Genomic DNA, 22,938 nt, shown 5'->3' on the forward strand with positions numbered 1-22,938 from the left:
CAACTTCTTGGTATTTTATTGTAGAAATCCACCCCGCTGTACATATTAGTCAAAACATTGCTTCCACATCTACATACAAAGCAAACACAAGTTTTATATACTTTCACACACACACTATATGAACTCAATAAACGAAGAGTACGTAGGCAACTTTAAGGAATCACAAAAAAGTTTTAAAATAATGAGCAAGGTCTTGTTGGTTGGTTTTTCACAATACAGTTGTCCACTGAATGTTGTGCCACAGTCCTTTCTGTCCCAAAGCTACCATCTGATGATCAATATCCATATTTTGCATTCAGATGAGTTCTACCATCACCACTCTGACCTGTTTAAAAAAAGTGGGGGAAAGTAATTTTGTATTTCTGTTCACACTGAAGAATGAAAACTTTATGAGCAGAATTCAGCCTCTGCGTTGCTACGAGATGCAACTGTACCTATAAAAGGGTGACTTAGTCTCAATGAGGAGAATGGGGTTAAAGGGGAGTTAGGCATAAATGGGCCTCTGTGAATATAACAGCCATGGTTAATACAGAGAGTGGAGCCCAGTGCTAGGAGGAAACAGCAGGGAAGGCTTTGAGCTCTGTGCCTTGCTTGCTGGCCCTCCAGAAAACTGCACCATGAAAGAGGATGGACTAGATGGACCACTGGACTGATCCAGCAGGACTCCTTTTACGTTGTTACACTGTGGGCACTTTAACACACTGCATGGGTTTGTCTGAATACAATTAAACATTTACCAGTTTAGAATGCAACTGCTTGCTTCTTGGAGGGGATGAGTGCATACAATCCATGCTGAAAGAATCACACTGGTTCTTCCCAAGGTTGTTAAGAGGGGAAGAAATGGGATAACCTCACCTAAGTATGCTACTTGGATAAATAGGATATACATAAGAGGAATTATTAAACCTGTTGAGAACCTTACTTCAGTCTCTTTATCAGAAGAATGAAGCATAGATGAGCATGGATTTTTTTTTAAAACTGCTCTCTTATTTGGATGTTCTGCTCTCAGGAAGGTCCTCAAATCTGTCCTAACTTTTGAAGAAACAGGGAAACAACTGTTTCGTAAGTAAGGCTGTCACTTTAATGGCTGACTGCTATTATCTGTTGTTGCGGCACTATAGAATATTCAGACCACAGGAACATCAGTTAACTTTTGATAAAGAAAGAAGACTACACATTACCTTCAGGTGGCATCCACACGCAGTAGTCTGGGTCATTTTCTGGATATTGTGAGAGCATTGTGTGTTGAACCTGCAGGAAAGAATGTGAATTGTTTAATGACTGTTAACACTGTTTCTAAGGTACACTGAGTGGTAATACATAACTTTAAGGCTGCAGTACAGGTAGAAGAGAATGGATCTCACAGAAGGAACAGAGGTGGAAGAATTCTGAGGTCAAATCTACCAAATATACAACAAAGTAATAATCTACAAGATGCCCAAAACTTATTAATGTTATGAGCAACTTTAGCTAGTATATGAACAAGAGAGCTCCAAGAAATATCAGGATAATCTGAAGGCAGGTAACGGCAGACCACATCTGAACATCTCTTACCTTGAAAACCCTATAGGGTCAGCAATGACTTGATGTCTCTTTCTGTCTCACTAAAATAAATTACCCATCTTGGATTTTGACTTGAGGGATTTTACTAACAGAAATGGGTTAGGGTAGATCTCTTAGGATAATAAGCTCAGTTTGTTTAAAAAACTTTACTGAGTTACGGTATGACATTGTGGTGGAATTCTGAACAGGAATAAAAGACAAAACAATCAAGCTCCCCCCCCCCCCGCCCATTTTGTTTATGGCCACGTGTCATGATGGTGCCGTGGGGGGGGGGGGATTTGCTTTCGCTTTAGCAGGTGCTGTGTTATCACTTCTAGCTGTGGCCTTGGAGTTCTGTGGCTGGGAAAAGACTCCAGGCCAGACGATGCAAACTGTTTGCTTCTCAGATGGGCGTGGAGACCTCACACTCATATTCTCAAGAGTTTGGCGTGGTTTTTTCCCAGAACTCTCTTTCTAGGTTCTGACATGTCTACAATAAAAGCCTTGAACCAATCAAGTAATTTATTGTCTGAACAGGGAATCTGACATTAAGAGAATTCTGCTTTGTGCATGTTGCCAACTTTATGCTTTGATCACTGGCTGAAGTTGCAAACATCTTATCGGTGATTATGTTCTATGGATGAGGGGAACCGCATCTTCACTTTGTGGGGGATGGGGCAAACTTGTCTCTTGCAGAAGTAGTAACACGTTTTATGCAGCAGCCCCATGATGTGGTAGAGGTTGCGATGGGACTCTGACGTTTGCGCATCGGCAGCATTCAGGGTCTAGCTGACAACTGGATTTATCAAGGATTTGAGCTGGGGTTCACCTCCAAGTCTGATCCACCACTAGTGAAGTTAGGCGGAGCATGGAGGTGACCCAGATCTGTGGATTCTCTTCGGGACTAACTTCTGAGGAACTGTATTACCCTGAGAAGGAGCCTTTGGAACCACGCTCTGAGCACGGGAAAAGCGTGGCGTGGAGGAAAAGAAAAAAATTGGAACTGGCTGATGATTACTACTCAGACTCTGACCCCTCGAGAGCCACGGGTATCTCGAGGCAGGAGGCTGACCAGTGGAACCAGGAGAAGAAGGAATACCAGGCTGTGATTCGTCAGCTCCATCAAGAAGTGGAGTCGCTGCAGGCCCGGGCTGGAGCAGCTGAATAGGTTAGAAGTCGGGCTGCAGAGAGCAACCCCATTGGTCCCGCTCAGTTCCAGCTTGGGACTGAGACCTGAAGGTTCAATCTGATGGCACCCCTGATTGTTTGCCCTATTTCCTGGTCCAAGTTGATGCTTATAAGCAGGACCATGGGGGTAACTACGCTAGTGAGGCAGAGAGGGTTCATGAAGTGAGTGCTCTATTAGATGGGCCGGCGGCCGACTGGTATTTAGGATTTTTCCACTGGCATGCTCCCGAACTTCGATCACTCCCTCACTTTCTGATGGCTTTGCGGGGACATTTTGAAAACTTGTTTCTGAGGGAGAAAGCAAAAAAGGACATTTTGCAAATGCACCAAGGCAATGCATCCTTGATAGAGTTTTCAGAGGAGTTTCGAGTGGTGGCAAGTAAAATTCCTGATTGGTCAGAACAGATATTCGTCCATGCAAAGGTACACTCAACTCACAATTACGCCAGTGGGCTTTGATGTCTGGCAACCCAGAAACCCTAATGGAGTGGATTATTCTAGCTGGAGAAGATGAAATTTGGATGATGGAAGTCCATAACTTTGAGAACAAGATGCACTACGACCACCGTCAGGGGCAAGCGGCTCTGACAGGACCCCGTAAACCAATTGGGAAAATGACTCGTGCACCTGAGGAGACCCCTTATGCTTGCTAGAGCTGCTGGGGTCTCTGTCTTTACTGTGGAGAGAGTGAACACATGGCTGCCTCCTGCTCCACAAAACCCCCAGCCAAAGGGCCAACTCCATCATGAGTAAACAAGTCTAGTGCCACCAAACCTAGGAAAGGATAATCAAAAGCAGTTTTGGGACCAATTCCATCCTCCTCTGAGTCTGATGGAGAAGCACAGGGATCTGGGTGTCTTGGTGTGGTTCATGATCCAGACCCACCGGCAAAAGCTTCAGAATGGGCGAGTGAAGATAAAAGACGCATAGTTCTACCCATGATTATGTCCAACTCCCCCAAAGGGACCCGAATGATGGTTCAAGCGTTAGTGGATTCCAGGTGTTCCCACTGCTTAATGCATCCTAGTGTAGTGGAAGGGTTGGGTTTAACTTCAAAACCCCTCCACAGACCCATTCAATTTACCCAGATCAGGGGTAGGGAACCTGCGGCTCTCCAGATGTCAGGAACTACAATTCCCATCAGCCTCTGTCAGCATGGCCAATTGGCCATGCTGGTAGGGGCTGATGGGAATTGTAGTTCCTGAACATCTGGAGAGCCGCAGGTTCCCTACCCCTGACCCAGATGGATGGCCACCCCAATCTGACATCACGCTTGTAAATGCTCATATTTTTAATTCTGTATGCAGTAAATTATCTCAGACTCTTTCACTAATTCTCTTTGCGACAGCTGCAAAACTGTTTACTTAATGAAATATTTAATGCTAAGAAGGTTAGGGCAAGGCTCCAATCCATTTCCTCTGATTTTGGAAAAAAGGAAAGAGGCAAATGCCAAATAAAATGTACTGCTGCCTTGAAATAGTGGCAAATAAGCCTATTTGCCTCTTCAGTTGTCCCTCACAGATGGGACAGTTGAACAACATTTCTTTATCATCAGTAAAATCTTAGCTGAAAAACTTAAAAACAGGCTATTGTTGCAGGTTCCTTCACAACCAATCTGTCTGGTTTAGAACTAAACGTCTAAGCTTCTTGCAGCTTTTTATGAGCAGTTCTTAAATATAAGCAAATGGCTCCTTTTAAGTGAACTGAACTCTCATTTCATGGTAGCGCCTGTGTTTAGTTGTTTGTATCTTAATATACAAATCATAGTCTGCAACTGGCCAGCAAATGAGACTCACAATTTGCAATGGGTTTCCAAACTATGATTAGTAATAATTACTGCTTAGCATGGAGCTATAGTTATAGCACTTGTTTGGGAACACTGAAAGACTGGAGTTTATGAGAGAACCTGAAAGCACGCACGTCAACCTGATGCAGTTTGCTTGTATAATTTAAAAGTTCAAACCTTAACCTGGATTCTCACCTATTGTTAGCACAAACTGCGATTTGTTATTGTGAAGTCTGCATTGATTCCACAGGATCAGCTTGATGAAACAAAGTTACTCAGAAATGGCAATACACAGTATTCTTGTTTGGTTTTTGGTAATATCCACATTACACAACAGCCTAAAATGCAGGCTCTTGGGATGACTTCAACCTGTTTATAAGTTTTAGTTGTTCCAATGACTTACCCTACTGGCGGCATCAGCTTTCTTATTCTTGGGCTTTTCTGCAAGCTTCTCAGATCCTAGGGGAACAAATGAAAATAAAAAGTGGGTTACCACTATTCCTAACACTTAATTGCTTAAGAAAACTGGACAAATTTGAATGTTTTTTTGAAAAGCAAAAAAAGAAAATATTCAACTATATACCAGATAGATAACATATTAACTTATTTTTCAGCATCTGGGAATTATTTTTAGAAATTCATGTTTAGATTTATGACAGTTTCCCTTAAGAAGAAGAGGAGGAGTTTGGGTTTATATCCCCCCTTTCTCTCCTGTAGGAGACTCAAAGGGGCTTACAATCTCCTTGCCCTTCCCCCCTCACAACAAACACCCTGTGAGGTGGGTGGGGCTGAGAGAGCTCCGAAAAGCTGTGAGTAGCCCAAGGTCACCCAGCTGGTGTGTGTGGGAGTGCACAGGCTAATCTGAATTACCCAGATTTAAGTTTATTATTGTATCACCATTAATTCTCTAGGATTGTTCAACATTATTTCTGTTATCAAGTATCATATAGTGATTTTAATGAGTGTGTGACTTACACTGAGAGCTGAACTAGAGAAAGAGGATGAGAGGGGGATGAAAGTGCGGTATTATTGGCCGATTCGAGCGTGTGCATGTGAGAGGGCTGGACTGGTAGAAGGTGACAAGGTTTCAGTGTGAAAAGACTTAAGAATGTCAAAATGCTAGTCAGAGAAAGTTAAAGCTCTGAGTGAGCATGGCAGAATGTGTTAGGGTTTCTGAGTGACAATCATAGAGCATCAAAGTTTTGCGAGAGCTAGAAAGTCAGAGGGTATACAGAGAAAGTCAGAGCCTCAATAAACTGTTAGACAAAATAAAGACAGAGTCTGAGAGAACTGAGAGAGAAGCTGTCAGAAAGTATCAGAGTGAATTTATGTTGAGTAAAGTCCTCAAAGTATTTGTTGCCTCAGTTTGATTTTACTTTGCAAATATATTGCTTGAAACCTTGAAGTTACCTATCAGTTATAAATAAAATCTTACTTTGAAGAAACACTGGAATCCCACCCTATTTTCCTTAAGACCACACAAGTCATCCGCTTTGCCTCATAAGCTTGTACACACTACCAAAAGGAGATAAAGGGTTGTGTTTTTTTTTAATTCCTGATGGCAGTTACCATATAGGGAAGAATCAAGGGAACAAATATTAGTTGGCACTTATATATTTATTTAAAAAAGAAAAAAGAGTGGACGCATTTGGTGACTGCGGGTGGAAGGGTCACCACAAATATATTATCATAGAGCGTCAAAACTTTGTGAGAGCTAGAAAGTCAATTACCATATAGTATATCATGGAATGGGTATGCTTGGGGTGGGGGTGGGAGAGGGGAAGGGCTTTGCCAGACCCATGAAGCAGTGAGCACCAAGGCGCCTCTGCTTCACCAGGCCCTTTTGAATGTGACCACGCATCCTCAGGGCTGTGCAGGGACTCTCCTGTGCATCCATTGGCTGAGGGTTTGTCATCGAAACATTAAGCAATTATATAGAATAAGATATATAGCATGACTTACTATATTTTCTCTTATTCTTTTCCCTTCCTTTGAAAAAATGGACTAGGTTTTTCGTTTCTATTTTGTACCTTCCCTTTTTAAAATCAAATTAAAAAAATATTTGTCCAGTGAATTCTAAATAAAATATACTCCCTGCAAAAATAATATAGCCCAGAAAAGTATTAATAGGAGCACAGTGCGTCTCCTGTTGCCAGCTATATGAAATGTTCCTGCCAAGGTGAACTCATGCCAAAAATTTAACTTGAATCAGAAACAGAAGTGCCACACTACCATCTGCCAATTTTTTTTTCACGAGACAACTGTGAATTAGGCAAAAAAATGACAGGGCAACTGTGAACTAGGCACCTATTTTTTTCCCTTCTGAAAAAATCAGAATTTCTAAGGAAGTACTCACCAATTACAAGGACGCTATTAAAGGATTAAATTACGTACTGCATCTAATCCCCTGCTTTTACCATCATTTGTCTTTAAGAGAAAATATTTACAATGTAAATAGGATTTAAACAACATCTTATTTAAAAACTTTCTACCCTAGCAATCTAAGTATATACACCATTTTAAAGTGTTGCTTCCAAACTTGTAATGTTTTGAAAGCTAAAGCTTATTTATTCTTTTTAAATTATGCAGACAGCAGAAAAGGATTTCAGCTTTCAATGTTCCTCGTTTTGGTCTAGCACTCTCTCATCTCCTCCCACCTTCCCCCATGCTGACCTATACAATGTCCTGGGACAAGGCTGCTTGGAAGATAAGCAGTGGCATTCTACTACTTACTTTGTGACTTCTTTTGCAATTCATCATTTGGAGAGTTGTTCTCTGATACTTTTCCATCTTCACTCACAAGCTCAGACAGAGGACTTACTCCTGTAAAACAGAACCCCAGAGATTTAGCTAACCCAGTCACTTAATAAGCATGGGACTAATTCTTTATTCTGATCAAGCCAAGAAAAAAAAGCCTTGCCTTTGTATAAAGCAAAATAATTTTATAAATCAAGGTGGTTTTAAAATCAATGAAATCAGCTTTTAAAACAGTAGTTTAACAGCAGCTTTTTCACACAGTACACCTGTAATGCTAAACATGTCATAGGAGATCAGAAAGCTAGAACTTCACTTTTGTGTGAGTCAGAAAGGAGAGAACACAGGCTTAGTAAACTTCAGTGTACTGAAGACACAGCCCCTACAAAAAGGGGACAGATGAAGAACCCTTAAATGGCCAGTCTTCTGCATGCTAGAACTGTGCTCAGAGACTTCGATCAAATCCAGTGTAACTATTTTCTAGGAAGCTTTACTTTGAAGTCAATTAGTTTCTTTGCTTAAACCAAAGATGCTGCAATATATATGTATAAAGATTACGGCCTGGGGCCCTCATACCTGCGAGACCGCCTTACCCCTTATGTCCCGAGTCGCTCTCTCCGTTCGGCAGAGGCGAATTTACTGGTGGTCTCTTGTCCCTCTATGATGTGGCTAGCCTCCACCCGGGCCAGGGCTTTTACAGCCCTGGCCCCTGCCTGGTGGAACGCTCTTCCTCCAGCTGTTAGGGCCTTGCGGGATCTTCGGGAGTTCCGCAGGGCCTGTAAAACCAAGCTGTTCCACCAGGCTTTTGGGGAGGCTGGCCGCTGAGCTGGCCCTCTCTGTTGCCCTATGTGTCATTGGCTTATCTGAAAATCCGCCAGTCCCCTCCCAGGGTATTACCGGACGTCATCCACCTAATTTATTAATTATGGAAAGGTTATTGCTGCTACTGCTTTTATTGTATTTATTGTTTTAAGTGGGATTATTCGATTGTTTTAGTTGCAATGTATTGTGTTTGGTTGCCTGTAAACCGCCCTGAGCCCTTCGGGGGTAGGGCGGTCTAATAAATCGAATAAATACGAATAATAATTTGGGTGCTGTGTGGTTTCCGGGCTGTATGGCCGTGTTCTAGCAGCATTTTCTCCTGACGTTTCGCCTGCATCTGTGGCTGGCATCTTCAGAGGATCTGATGTTGGGAAAGCAAGTGGAGTATATATATCTGTTGGAGTGTCCAGGGTGGGTGAAGAAACATTGTCTGTGAGTAACAAAGAAGGCAACCAGGTCAATAGTTGAGGGCATCTGAATAGAAGTATGAGTAACAATGAAGTATGAGTAACAATGGACACTCCAACAGATATATATACTCCACTTGCTTTCCCAACATCAGATCCTCTGAAGATGCCAGCCACAGTGCAGGCGAAACGTCAGGAGAGAATGCTGCTAGAACACGGCCATACAGCCCGGAAACCACACAGCACCCAAGTGATTCCGGCCGTGAAAGCCTTCGACAATACTAATAATAATGTCCAGAACTGCCCCCCCCAACCTCGCCCCCAACTTGGAGACTTAAAGCTTTCTCTGACCTCTTGCAGGAAAAATAGGGTAAGGGTCAAATAAACTAAAAAAGACTTTACATGAAATATTCCTGTTCACAATGAATACAATTACCCTCCCCTCTCAGTGTTTCATAGTTTATAAACCAACAGAGTTATTTGGGGAGCCAAAAACAGCAAGGATTAGTACAGATTTCCTAAGCATTCTGAAATTATACAGGGTTAGTCAGCACCTCAAAGCATTTCACAGCTAGTTCACATAATGAACTCTCTCACGAGTTGAGATTAGTATATTTATGCTGTGTATTGCCCACAAAGAAGAAACAGATGGTTCTTAGGCTGAAAGAAGAGAAATATAGGAGAATCTCCCTCTCTTCCAAGAACAACTCAGCAGTTTTCGAGATCATGTGCCTCTCTAAACAAAGGTTTGAAGTGCTGTTAAAACATAAATTTTGGCTAGGATGAAAAAATTAGTAGCACTAAACCCAAAAATATACTGAGAGAACAAGCCCCGCTCAATGTTCTCCTACTGCCTGAGATGGGGTTGCTGCTTACAAGTGATAGGATCTTTAACAGTGCTGGGATAATAAAACTAGGGAATATTGCCTTACTTCAACTTTAGATGCCTGTACAAGACTGTTGCCATTCTGAGGACGTTTGCTATTTGAGAAGTACCTCTACCTGTGGGTTTCCCCCCCCCCCTTTTCCTTACTGCTCAATTTACAGTGTACTCGTAGGCAGTTACTCCAGTCTAAGCTCATTGAAATCAATGGGCTTACACTGGGGTAACTTCTCTTAGGACTGTACTGTTTTGTACTGTTAGCCACCTTGGCGAGTGTGTTTCTAACAAAAACACACAAAGCAAGGAAAAAAGATCTTATTAGCCCATTTAACTTCATTAAAATTATGGGAAAATGGAACATGTAAGAACAATTCACCCTCAGGAATTAACTGTGCATCTTTGCTGCTGTGTGAGTAAGAACCAGGTGGGAGACTTTCTGGCTGAAGCGTTGGTTGTACTGCAGTCCGTGATTTTTGTGCGACTTGTTTTGATGCCTTTATTTCTGCTTCTTCTTCTTCTTCCTCCTCCTCCTCTGGCCCCTCATCCTTCATATTTAATAGGTTTACAGGAATATCTGGACGCTTCACAGGTAGCTTCTGTGAGGCAAACAGAAATAAAAATGAACCTGATTTTTTTATAGGAGCTATCTGTCATACATAAATCAGGAACAGAATATTCCACACTGTGACACTTCAATGGTGGAACATGGATAAATTCTTGTTGGACCAATACATCAACAACATAAATAGGCTCTCTATACAAAAGAAAAATTACGTGTCTAGTCAAAGAAGGACTGTTCCCTAGTCAAAGAGGGACTGTTCCTTAAGGAAATATACTTATTTATTTGATTAAATTTATGTCCCACCCTATCCCCCTATGATTGACAGGAATAATGTAATGAAGCAAACTCTGAATTCCCAGATCCATGGAACTAAATATAGCTAAGTGTTTCAAGAGTGATTCTGCAATGCTGAAAGTCTTACAAATCATTCAACTTTCAACTTACCCCAACAGTCCCAGTTTTCAGTCTGAATTTGCTTCCCCCTTTCATTGCGCCAAATAGGGGTAAAGTTAGCTTTCTGGGCTTGTTTTCAGTTACCAAATCTTGACTCCCAGTTCTACAGAAGATGGGGAAAGGTGAAAGAAAAGCACACAAAAAGCTTCAGTATCAAGCCTTGGGAGGCAGCAGTAGTTCATGACTGGATCATCCTTCAGGAAACTCAAATTCTTGTTCAACTTTGAAATTCATGGGAAAGACACACTTTCATGAGGCTGGTGCAAATGTCTTGGGGCCACACAACTATGTACTCCCTCCCTAAACCATGAATCCCTCCAATTTCATCTTAATCCTGGTTAGGTAATGCACTACCATTACACAAAGGCATCCAGGGTTCTTTCTTAACTAGGATTTCAAACTCATCCATTGGAAGTAGCTACATTCTAACATCATGAGATTATAGCAAATATCTGTTGTCATTCTCATGTTCTGTTCCATGTTTTTTTCGTACTGAAAATGTCAAAGAGGGCTACAGTTAAAGAAAACAATACATAGATAACCTTATTATAGTACGGTAAAATCAAGACTCACTGAGATTTCAGCTCAGGCAACGATGCAGGAGTAACAATCTTAATTAAACCTTTCAAACGCTGCTGTTCTTTCTTCAGCTCGAAGGTCCGCAAGTGAAGTTTTTTACGTGCCACACTGTCTAGGGCACCTCCTGATTTTATTTCAGTCATAAATTCATCCAAAGAATCCTGAGCTGCTGACTGGGATTGCACTATAAGAAATATATGTGTATATTTATATATATATATATATAAGTGCATGAGTGGCCCACATTTTAGTAACCAACAATGAACAGTGAGTGAATGCCCAAGGCAAAAATTCTGCACTACAATATCTTTTTTAAAATGTTAATGTTTGTCTCAATTTCATAGTGATCACAGGTTTCTGAAACTTAAACCATCCTTACATAAATTATCCCGCAGCTTCTTCAATGTACTTTTTCTTCCTTTAAAAACTGGAAATATACTAGGATTCCTTTAGACTCCCATTTGATTTAATAATGGGAATTTGTAATATTGTAAGGCTCTGTTACTCCAGTTGATAATTGAGACTCTAGAAAGGGTTTAAGAGCTTTAATGAGTTGATGCAGAAAGCCAGAGCTGGGGAGCCTGGCTTTTGCAGTTAAGTTTATCTCTGGTTTTCCCACTTTTCCAAACTCCCCCCTCCCTTCGTTCCCATAACAAACGAAGGCTAGAAGAACAAGGTGAAGAACAAGGTGAAGTCAGCATTGTTATGTGCCTCAGCTTCTCAAGGACAGCGATAGACTCATCCCGGCCACGGGGGGCCGAGGGAGGCCAACTTCACTAAGTTACCATGCACAGCAATTTAGGAAAGAAAGGCCCATTAACATACACAGATAACAGCAAGTACAGGTGACGCCACCCCACTGATGCCAGGCAAGGCGGGAGCCAGGCCTGACAAATATGTAGGTTCAAGTTTTGGGGGGAAGACTTAACAGAAAAAGGTCTAATCTTGTTGATCCTTTACGCACATTATGAGTGCTGCTCTCCATTCACAGAGAGACTGCCAACAGGCCCCATGCAGAAGTGGGAAAGAAAGATAAGATGGGCAACTGGATCATGTCAAAATGTGTGTTATCAGATGGGTAAGTTTATGTATGTTTACACGAAATGTATGTTTTACCCACTAAACATAATATGGACAATCATTATTTTTAAAAACAGAAATGAACCTGAAGGAGTTTTGTTCAGAGGAAGAAATAATGCCTTTTAATATTGCAGTGTATTTATTCTAAGAGATCACCAAAGGTACAAAAATATTGTGTCCCTAGCATTTTACTTAGCCTTCTTTCTACCAGAAACGTTAACTTTGCATAATTCTGGACACTTCCTGCCCCCCTCCCTGCCACAGGACCCAGACCATACAGTAGCTACATTTAATAGCCAGACAGAACAGAAACTCATGGCTGAAACTGGATCTATTGGCACCTCTGTTAGATAAGCTTTAGCTACAGCACTGTTAAGACTGCCAAACTGGGCTGTGTCTACAATTCTTTCAATCGTGTTCCAGTAGTATTTTCTCCTGACATTTCGCCTGCATCTGTGGCTGGCAATTTCAGAGGATCCAGAAAACCTACAACATCCTAGTGATTCTGGCTGTGAAAGCATTCAACAACACATGATTCCTTTGTTTGGACAAGTATTTATTTAAGGTCTTGGAATGCATAACTTGATCATTCAGAATAAAGTGTAGCTGTAAATTAAAGCTAACAAAATGCTGTATTACAAATACCTACTGTAAGTAGGTAGATTAAGTGCATTTAATCATTTACATGCTCCAAGCATAGGCAACTCGCTCTACAAATGCAATGTAAAAAAAAAATGACTTTTTCTTGCTCTCTATATAAAGTGGATCTACATTTGCACTGATCCAGTGAATAAGTCATGTGCAACTTGGTATTTTTCTAGAGACGAAGGTGCGCAAAGGTATGCTCAGTGGACAGCTGTGTGTGTTTCCCTTATGCATGTGCACAAGCATATCTTTAGGGGCAGCAGAAGGGAGAACTATTTGGGCCCTTATAAAGTAGCACGCTGCAGTAAAGATGTGTATGGAATGGGAGCCACAAATGATGGCCATTTTCCACATAAGCCCCACTTTGGGCACAAGAAGTTCTCAGTTGTGGTCAAATACTCTTTTCCTGCCTCATTAAGAGACCATAGCTATCCTGAACTGGTATCGCTATTGCAGTAATACAGCAAATTCAGTGCAAGATAAAGATTATCAATAGGGGGTAATCTGCTTCTTCAGAATACATAGGCAATGTCAAGTTGGCCCGCACAAGCTTGACTGTCAAACAAAACATAAAAAAGACATTTTTATACAACTGCAGAAAAGTGGAAGGCTTTATACAGCTGTTCCATCAGTAATCTGTTTAGAAGGATTTAAGAAGCTGTCTGCAAACTGTCTCAACTCCAACATCTACTTAGTATCTAGGGATAAATGGTGAAAAACAGTTTTTCAGCCTGTCACTCCTTCAGCTTTCCTGACCCACAACTGTTCTTTAGAGTTGAGAAGTTAAGCAGTCAGCGAAAGGCAGGGCTTGAAAACCATTACAGAAGCTTTCAGGCAACAGAAGTGAAAAGACTGTCAAATGCTATAACAGCAGCAGTTTATCACTGGCATTTGTGTCACAGTGATCTCTTACCTGCCAGAATGATGAACATGATACACCAATTTAAGAAAAGTTAAAAACTCGGTCCCGAGGGTTGGCCTAACTCTAAGAGGACTACATTTCTATGTTTTACTACTGGAAAGCTGAAAGTTTGAATTACCCTAAGTTCTCCTTTAAACCATTAATCAATTACTTCAAATTTTTATCCTGAAGTACAGGGATGCTCATTTTAGGACACAACATAAAGGTGGGGAAGGAAGAAACAGAGAGCATGAATATCACAGTAACTGCAGCAGCTGTAATAAATGAGGTTCGTTAGATTCCAGAGGAAAGGTTAGGGTCACTAAACCAGAATCCTTACAAGACCCTGAAGCTTTTTTAACGACATTCTCTTACCCAGCAGCTGGAGATCTAAGTAGTATCTAATGCACCTTTTTTCTTTAAATTGTCTCCCCTCCCTCTTCTTTGTAGAATGGAACAAGGCCAGCCTCAAACAGAAATAGCACTGGATCGACAACAGATGAGATTTATTTCATTTATACTAATGACCAACTCGCTCGATATGCTCCAAACTACTTCAAATTCTGTCAGAGAACTTATTAAATGGGCATTTCTATCCATCAGAGAATCACTTATACTCCTCTCTTCTAACCATTCAATGCTGAACCCTGTGGACAACGGCTGGGAGGAGATTGTCAGGCATTTGATACCAGCAAAGTATCTCAGACCCACACTGGAGGAACTACTGACATTGTGAGGCTGTAAAATGTGCAACTTTAGTGCATGCGGCCAAGAAGGCTGCAAGTGTAAACATAACTATAAAAATATTATGTATCAAATTGCTTTGTGTACGACAATTGTACATTTTGATTAAGATTAAGAGTTTAACCAGTAAGTAATCATTATTTTATTTATTTATTTTATCCAACTTACAGGCTGCCCTTCCTCATATGGGTTCAGGACACCTTCCAACATCAATTAATAAACAATAAAATCAATAAAACACTCTCGTCTACATCCCAGCACCATTAATCTCCACTGAATATCAAAATGGCAAACAAGCAATTTAATATTTCATTTACTATTTTTAAGGCAGCAGAATAAATAATTTTCTATACTTTTAGGATTTGTCACTAACAATTTTCCTGCTACATTTTATCCCAATATTACAAACTTTCTTTTAAAAGTTGCTCTAGATTTATCACCCCTCCCCCAAATACTACAAACCTTAAAAATAACATTTTACTTTGTTTTTTTTACAAGAAAAGAAACAGTATACCAGCTTTACTGCCCCCACAAACAAGTGTGAAGATGGTTCGCTATCTTGCAAAACGGGGCTACAGGAATAATGGCTTTCTCTAGAACTGACATAATATTGTATTTGGCTTTGCTGATCTCAGAAATATGTATTTTGACACCAAGGTGAACATCATACATGAATTTTGAATACTGAAATAACCATATCTACCATTTTGGAAAGATCCAGGACTAAAAGCATCATGAAGAGCTCTGAGGCCATTACAACCAGGCCAACTGGTGAAACAGTAGAGCATCTGAAGACAGTTATCTTTCTTACACCATCAGCATCAACTAGCTGTTTGGATACCCTTGCCTTAATTAAAGTAATAATCTTTTGGAGGTCCAGCATCCATTGACTGAACATACAAAGCTGCTATACGAAGTCAGACCACTGGTCTATCAAGATCTTTCAACTGATTCTTTTAACTAGAAATTATGAGTATTGAACCTTGGGCCTTCTGCATGCAAAGCAGATGCTCTACCACTGAACAACAGTCCCTCCCTAAGGCAACTAATGTACTGCCTCTTTCCTGAGGAAGACCATCAGGGCTGCCTCATTTTATTGTTATTCATTCCAGGTATTCAAAGACAACAGCAGCTTTGAACAGGAGGTGAGAGGACTAGAATTGTGGAAGCTTGGCTGCTATCCCAGGTCTCAAAAAGAGCCCCTTGGGGATTGGGCGGTCTATAAATTTAAATAATAAATAAAATAAAATAAATAAATAAAAAGAGGCTGGAGCTCCCCTTCCCCCATATTGTGTAAAAAACCCAAGGAACTGACCAATTGACCTGAATTTAAAAATATCCAGAAGGTTGGCCAAACAAGCTAGGGCAACAGCACCTCAAGACAGACAAAAACAAACATACATACAAGAGAAAGCAGTAAACATGCCTCCCCTCCTGACACTTGAGCCTCACACTGTGGTGGAATTTAATTGTAAGAGGAATATTTTAAAAATTGTAATGGTTAGACATTCTAATTATTAAGTCCAAAATGTTTAGTCCATGTCTAAGCCTTGCCTCTAAGTATAGATAAGACATGTAGATACATTATGGGTAGAATTCAGACAGCCTCCTGTATGGACACAAAATGAAGAGGATCCCTGCCAATGCCCAGTTGTTCTACTTGCAATTCTTTTGACCCCATTTTGTGCTTTTCCCCTTGCTATTCTCCTCAAGTTCTTTTTAAAAATTGGCCTTACCTGTCCTTGCTGATTTCAGCTTTTCTGCTATCTCAGAGAGCTCTCTCTCAGTTGCACTTAATTTTGAAACCTACATGAAGAGACAGGAAGTGGGAAGAATAAGCACATTTATTATGGTTTTAAAAATCTTTAAGATGAAGCAATCCTTTTTGTCCCAAAATTCAACATTAAAGTGAAAGGAAGAACATGTGACATTCTTATTAATATGTGAGTTTTCTTGGCCTTTTGACTCAACAAAACTTCTCCCTTTTACTCAACCATTTCAGTACAACACTTTGTCCTATACATTAAGAGGGTTTTAGCTCATAAAAGGACATTTGTTCATCTTACATTTGGCCCAATAGAGGAGGCGGGGCAGAGAGACTTGGGGAATCAGTGCAGGCACGATCTGACCTGGGTACCCACCTAGCTGTCACAAGTGGCAAATGCGTAGGCTGGGGGGCAGAGAGTGTGTCAGGAGGCACCACACACAGCTTGGCAGTGCCCAACCTGGAAGCAGGCTGAGGCCTCAGAGCTCTGCCAGCCTAAAGCTGGCCATCAACATAGCTAGGGGTAGGCTCGACTGGTGTTGGCTTCCACAGGGTGTAGCCCTCGGATTTATGCCACCCAAAAGGCTGGTTTAAGTCCATTTGGACTATGGGGGCTTTTGAAGCTGCTGGGATTTTCAAGATACTCACTGTCTTGCTGTGCCACCTGGAAGCCCTTAGAGGGTGGTGTAGCGGCACCATCCCCCATTGCCCTAATCCTGTGGATTGGGCTGTAAGTCTTTTACATATGACAAAGTTTTGTTTGTGGTACAATAAAATAAAAACAGCAACTCCTCAGAAACATATCACTGAACAGATGACTTGTCGTGGAAAGGAAATTTCCCTGACAGCTGATTGCTTATTTTAGTATGCAAGAAAATGCATACCCTGTTTTTGACTTTACAAGTAAAAGCAAGTAAAAAAATTTAAAACTCAAACCATTAATACACACGAAAACCTACAATAAAAGCAGAAGTAGTTCTAGAACAGATCCAGAATACAAAAGAGTTAAGTAGCTCATCCTTAATTCCAAATTCACTTTGGGATAGCTGAAGTTACACTTACCAAAGAATCATATGTTTCTGGTTTCTCATCTATCTTCCCTGCTTTCTTCATTCGGTTTAGTCTTTTCTGCTCAATAACTCCTGTCCGATCAAGGAATGTGTCATCATCGCTATCATAGAAGTCTTCTTCTTCCCAATTCTTTGCTTTTCTTTTCCGTGACACTATGGAGAGTCAGACGACAAAAAAGGGTATGGCAGCAAAAAAAGTGGAATAATATCCTGAAGCCGACAATCTTTCTGTATTCCTGGTTAATTAAGTGACTGTCTTAACTTGCTTATGACTATTCCTAAAACAGCTGAACACGCGCCCAATGCACAAGGATGATGTTACCACAGGGGATGTTGACAGAATAAAACATGACAGTCCCTGTACTAACTGTTACTATGAGATTCTTGGAGAAAGGATGATGTACACATGTGACAAAGATCTGTGGGCAGTTGTGAATTTGCTGACATTCCCTTATTGTATGACACATAGTCCCTTCAGGTAAAAACCTTTGCTTTAGTTTCACTTTTCACCTGAATTGTTGATTGTTGGCTCTGGGTTATGACCTAGCAGGATTCAGACCAGGCCTTGCTTATGTTTTAATAAAGTTCTGTTTTGGTTTTGGGTGCTGTGGATTTATTAGGACAAACATTTAGATTTATCCTGCAATGTCAAAGGTTAAGACTCCAAAATCTCCTGAGGCCTAGAAGACCAAAATATTTGTCCAATTCAACCTACCTGCCTCTTGCCGCAGCACACCCCTAGCATCTAGTATCCTGCAAGCTTCCAATGAACACTGGATCATTGCTTCTTTTTTCTTTCCAGAATGAATAGCCTCTGCCACAAGTTGCTTCCCTGAAACATCATCTATGGGTAGCCTGTTCAATTTATAAGGTTACAGTATAAAAACAAAGTCAATAATGGCCTGAAATTTCTGCTTACTTTATGCATACTGAGAACTACTCTTCCAAACTGTCTCACGCTCATTAGTTACAAAGCATTTCAGTATTCGTTTGTATAAGATTGGTAAAGAAAATATTTATTTATTTATATTTATGCCCTGCCCTTTCCATTAGGGCTCAGGGCGGCGAACAGCAATAAAAGATTACAAAATTAGTACAACAATAAAACACCAATCAAGCATTAAAACAATTGACAGATGGTGCTAAAAAACCCACCCCACAACTACACCCATGGGTGGTCAGTGATGATAATGGTCAGGCCGGCTGGCTAGATGGAAATGCCTGGCAAAAAAGCTCCGTCTTACAGTCCCTGCAGGGCTCATTCAAGTCCCACAGGGCCCTGATCTCACTGGGGAGCTTATTCCACCAAGTAGGGGCCAGGGCTGAAAATGTACAAATGAGGTTAAATAAATAAATTAAATAAACCCATTCTAACCATTACACCATGCCAGCAGGAAAGGTATGTTTTGTGAATGGCTTCTGTTGATAGTTCACAAGATCCAACCCATACTTTTTTAAAAATGGCCTAAACCCCCCCCCCAACTTCAGTAGAAATGTCTGCATTTGAAGTTGTTTTGCAAGTTGAAAACAAAACTCCCCAAAATTTAAGATATATATATCTTTGTTACAAATACTGTTCATTTTATTGTTACAAATGCTGTTTATTTTGAAGACATTTTACCTTTACTTATATTGTTTGTAGGAGCATCTTAAATGTGTAACTCCAGAACCACCTCGAATTTTGACATTACAAGTTCTGCTCTAGTAAACTGTTCTTAAACTAATCTAGAATTCATTTTAAGCACTGCACCTGATGTACAAGTACAACGTACAAGTACTGATCACAGCCTCATAGCACTTTCTCCAGCCTCGTTAACTAACAGACAAACGTGTAACTGTACAACACTGTTTCACAGAAAAGTATAGACACATACATACTTTACCCTACACAGCCAGGTGCCAGTTCCTTGGGCATCAAATTCATATTCAAGTTCTTCACCTAGGCAGAAAATGGGATGAGAGAGTAATGTTAGAATACTGGCACACACTGGACTGAATCTCATAAAGCATGAAAGCAACCCAATTCATGCACTGCATTTCTCCCTCTTCCCTTGCAGCCACCAAAACCCACTTCTTAAGGTAATTTGGGAGATGGAAGAAACTGCAGAAGGGAGGAAGGAAAATTCATTATGTAAACTTATTTTATTTATGGATGGTTACTACACTTACTTGAAAGAAAGACAACCCTAAATGTAAGACAACGCCCTTAAAATGTTATACAGGGAAAAAACTGAGTATAACTTCAACCTGCATGCAAATGTAAACTGGATCCTTCTTTTTTGATAGCATACTTAGGAAAAAACCTAGCCTCATATTTGAATTCTCTAATATAATGGACAATTAGTTTACTAATTTAATAAGCACTGCCCAGAGCCCTTTGGGGGAGGGGCGGTATATAAAATTGATAATAAAATAAATAAACTATAGCTTGAATTTCCTATTAAATCTTTCTGAAACGTGAGGATTCAACATAATGAGGATTCAGTGAGGATTCAACATAGTTAGCTACTGACTGACGTCATTCCTAAACAACTCATTACTACTATTATATGTTAATCCGTCAGTAACAATGATCACCATAGACACCAGAAACGTTTCTAGATGTTATCCTGAAATAATTTGGACAGTTTCCCTTGGGACCCACTTGAACAAATCCAAGCTAATACATAAATGCAGGATCAAACCTTTACAGATATCTCAGTTACTTCTAAGGACCTAGTGAAGTGAAACTTGATTTCCATAATCAAGTTTAACTAAACTACTGATTTAAGCTGACTTTTTCAGCACATTTTTAATGCTGAAAAAACCTCCCTCGGCGTATATTCGAGTATATACAGTAATTCCAAGATGGCGGCCAGAGCTGGGGTTGCTGTGGGGATCCGGTAAGCATGTTGCTGCTTTTTTTCTAACTCACCAGAGAGCCATAAAAACAAGCTGTAAGGACAGCCTGCATAGCATTACAACTAGGTTGTTTGTGTGTGTGTTAAAAGAAACCGAGGCATTTCTCTCCAAAGGGTTATTGGTGTGTTGCATTCTAGATGAATACAATTCTTCATACAGTAGTTTACTGCCAAATACTGATGTTGCTGAACACAAAGACTTTCTTTGGAGCAAAGTTTAGGCTGGCATGGCTATGAATCCCAGAATTATTCTACATTTGGAGGAAAACAGTGGTTCATTTGTGTTCCTAGAGTGCTGGAAAGCTGCTCATCCCTAATGCAAACTCTGTTAAGCAACTCTATCTCACCTTGCTCCCAAGTCTTCTGTTTTAGCTGTTACTGAAGGCTTATACTCGAGTCAATAAGTTTCCCAGTTTTTTGTGGTAAAATTAGGTGCCTCGGCTTATATTCAGGTCGGCTTATACTCAAGTATATACGGTACTGAAGTTATTAAACACAATATATATGCACCACTGACAAGATGACAGATATTTGTTATTTATTTCTATGTATTTTTATCTCACCCCATACCCTGATGTCTCAGGGCAGTTTACAACATAAAAATCATAAAATGCAATTCAAGGAAAAACAACCTATTAATTAATAAAATGTTTTAAAAATTCATGAAATTATCAAAAGGGAAAGTAGGTGTGTCTTTACCAATTTTCTAAATGCATATAAAGAAGATGCTTGATGTGCCTCAGCAGAGAGATTGTTCCACAATGTTGGTGTCATTACTGAAAAAGCCCTATCTTGGGTCTCCACCTTTTTTACCAATGAAGGTGGTGGAACCACCAGAAGGACATCATCTGCTGATCTTATGGCATGGGTAGGATGATATGGGAGAAGGCCTTACTTTAGATATTTGGGGCCCAAGCCATTTAGGGCTTTATAAGTCAAAGTACATACCTTCTCTGTCAAAAAAACCTTGCAATGCCTTCTTAGGGTCTTTCAAATAAAAGGCTTCTTGGTCTTCCTGAAACTCAACTGCAATTGGATTTTCTTCACCCTCTTCTTCCTCTGCATCTTCCCCTGGAGGATATGTTTAGGTAAAATTAGGAATAAGAACTGGAATAGGAAGCAGTCTGATGCAACCTCTTTTTAAAGAAAAACGTATTTTAATAATATCATTTTAATTTGAAACTACACAGACATTCATCAGTAATATTTCAGTTGCACATTCAATGCATGATCAATCCACAAAGGCCTGAAGAAGAGAGGGCGACTGCTGAAAATATATACAGGTGGCACATACCATTAAAAGCAATGGCTGGCATGCTGTGATATGCATAAGCTTGGAAGGAACTGGGCACTACATAGGGGCAGATCTGGGCCTACATATCATGCCGTTATTATTTCACCAAAGTAAACAATTATAAGTACGTAAAGCACATGGCCTTAGGAAGATATGAAGGAAATTTAGGACAGTTTTACAATAGTTCCGATTCTTCTTTGTCTACCACCTATTCAAGATTCAGTTAGACAGGCGGTTCGGCACTACTGGTGTTATTAGATCTCATCGTAGCATTCAACATGGTAGATCATGACCTTTTGGTCCACTGCTTCACCGACATCGGGGTACGGGGGACAGCCTTGTGCTGGATGAACTTGTTTCTCCTAGATTGGGGACAGCGGGTGATGTTGGGGGAGGAGAGTTCCAGGTGGTATCCCATTGAATGTGGAGGCCAAGGGCATGCTGGGTTCATGGACAATGGACTCCACCCAGACACAGGGTTTGCATTTACTAGGACTGTTGTTGCTGTAGGCAATGCAAATGTGAATCACTCCCTGGACTGAAAAACCCACCCACATTACAGTACAGTCAACCACACCTTTGCATAGCAAGTTCCACCCAAACACTTACTGACTGGTTCCCCAAACTGGGACATGGACAATATATACCCCACTAAACTTCCCCTTCTCACTGGACCCAGTGTATAACAGACTTCTCTCCGTGATACACCTCTGAAGATGCCAGTCACAGATGCAGGAAAAACGTTAGGAACAAGATCTACCAGACACGGCCACACAGCCCGGAAAACTCACAACAACCAACAGAATTCATTGCTCATTCCACTGTAGTTAAAAAAAAAATTGTCCGGGAGCGGGGTCCACCCCCTCCCCGGACTTGCCGGCAGCGTCCTGCCCTCATGACGGTTGCACCCATGGGCCCCACCCCAGCCATCCAGCTGGCAGCTGGAAGACGCTGGGGCAAGGCGTGGAGGCACGGTTGGAGGCCCTGTCGATGCCTCAACTCCCAACCCCCCTCCCCTTTGCCAGCAGAGAACTCCAGCAGAGACCGGCGGGGGTGGGGCATGCCGGCGGGGAGATCCGGCGGAGACTGGCGGCAGCAGAGCAGGATGCAGACGCTCGCACTTGCGCATGGACCGGAAGGAGGGCGAAAGCGTGGCAGAGAGGCGGGATCTTTGAAGGCGTGGGGAACAGAGGAGGGCATAAAAGATAGGAACAGGGAAGAGGGAAGGGGGCAGATGGAAGGCAGGCAGGGGGTGTGTACAGTGGAGGAGGAAGGGTGGTGAGAGAGAGGGGGGAAGAAGCAGAGAGAGAGGATGGAAAGAAGAGACAGGATAGTGAGGGTGGAAAGAAGAGACAGTTGAGTGTAGAGAGAAGAGAGAACACTTGAAGTTAAAAAGCAAAGAGAGAGAAACCGAAGAGTGGAAGGTTGAAGGGACTGAGGGAAGGACAGAGAAAGCAAACAGTGGTCCAGAGACTGACAGAGAAGTCCCTGGTGGATTTTTCCCAGTCTTCTTACAGTCTCTCGTGAATTATTGGACGTCTTAGGCAACTTGTGGCTGCAAAG

At 41.2% G+C, this 22,938-nt stretch overlaps 1 protein-coding gene across 3 annotated transcripts in view; it reads right to left on the minus strand.

Annotated features, from left to right (window-relative positions):
• The window catches only part of LOC125443180 (solute carrier family 4 member 1 adaptor protein), a 25,586-nt gene continuing 2,648 nt past the window's right edge, over nucleotides 1-22,938 (minus strand). The window contains exons 3-14 of one of the 3 annotated variants that reach the window (XM_048515334.1): nucleotides 21,030-21,152; nucleotides 19,060-19,120; nucleotides 17,897-18,036; nucleotides 17,174-17,334; nucleotides 16,083-16,152; nucleotides 10,971-11,160; nucleotides 10,389-10,500; nucleotides 9,759-9,978; nucleotides 7,251-7,339; nucleotides 4,920-4,985; nucleotides 1,182-1,251; nucleotides 1-325 (exon numbers count right to left, since the gene is read on the minus strand). In XM_048515334.1, coding sequence (XP_048371291.1) covers nucleotides 276-325; nucleotides 1,182-1,251; nucleotides 4,920-4,985; nucleotides 7,251-7,339; nucleotides 9,759-9,978; nucleotides 10,389-10,500; nucleotides 10,971-11,160; nucleotides 16,083-16,152; nucleotides 17,174-17,334; nucleotides 17,897-18,036; nucleotides 19,060-19,120; nucleotides 21,030-21,152 — 1,352 coding nt within the window. In that variant the 3' untranslated portion in view covers nucleotides 1-275. Of the gene's footprint in view, nucleotides 326-1,181; nucleotides 1,252-2,385; nucleotides 3,019-4,919; nucleotides 4,986-7,249; nucleotides 7,340-9,758; nucleotides 9,979-10,388; nucleotides 10,501-10,970; nucleotides 11,161-16,082; nucleotides 16,153-17,173; nucleotides 17,335-17,896; nucleotides 18,037-19,059; nucleotides 19,121-21,029; nucleotides 21,153-22,938 lie in introns of those variants that run through there. The other 2 variants (XM_048515168.1, XM_048515255.1) reach the window with 2 other exon arrangements.

This window comes from Sphaerodactylus townsendi, linkage group LG01 (genome assembly GCF_021028975.2).
Source record: "Sphaerodactylus townsendi isolate TG3544 linkage group LG01, MPM_Stown_v2.3, whole genome shotgun sequence".
NCBI lineage: Eukaryota > Metazoa > Chordata > Lepidosauria > Squamata > Sphaerodactylidae > Sphaerodactylus > Sphaerodactylus townsendi.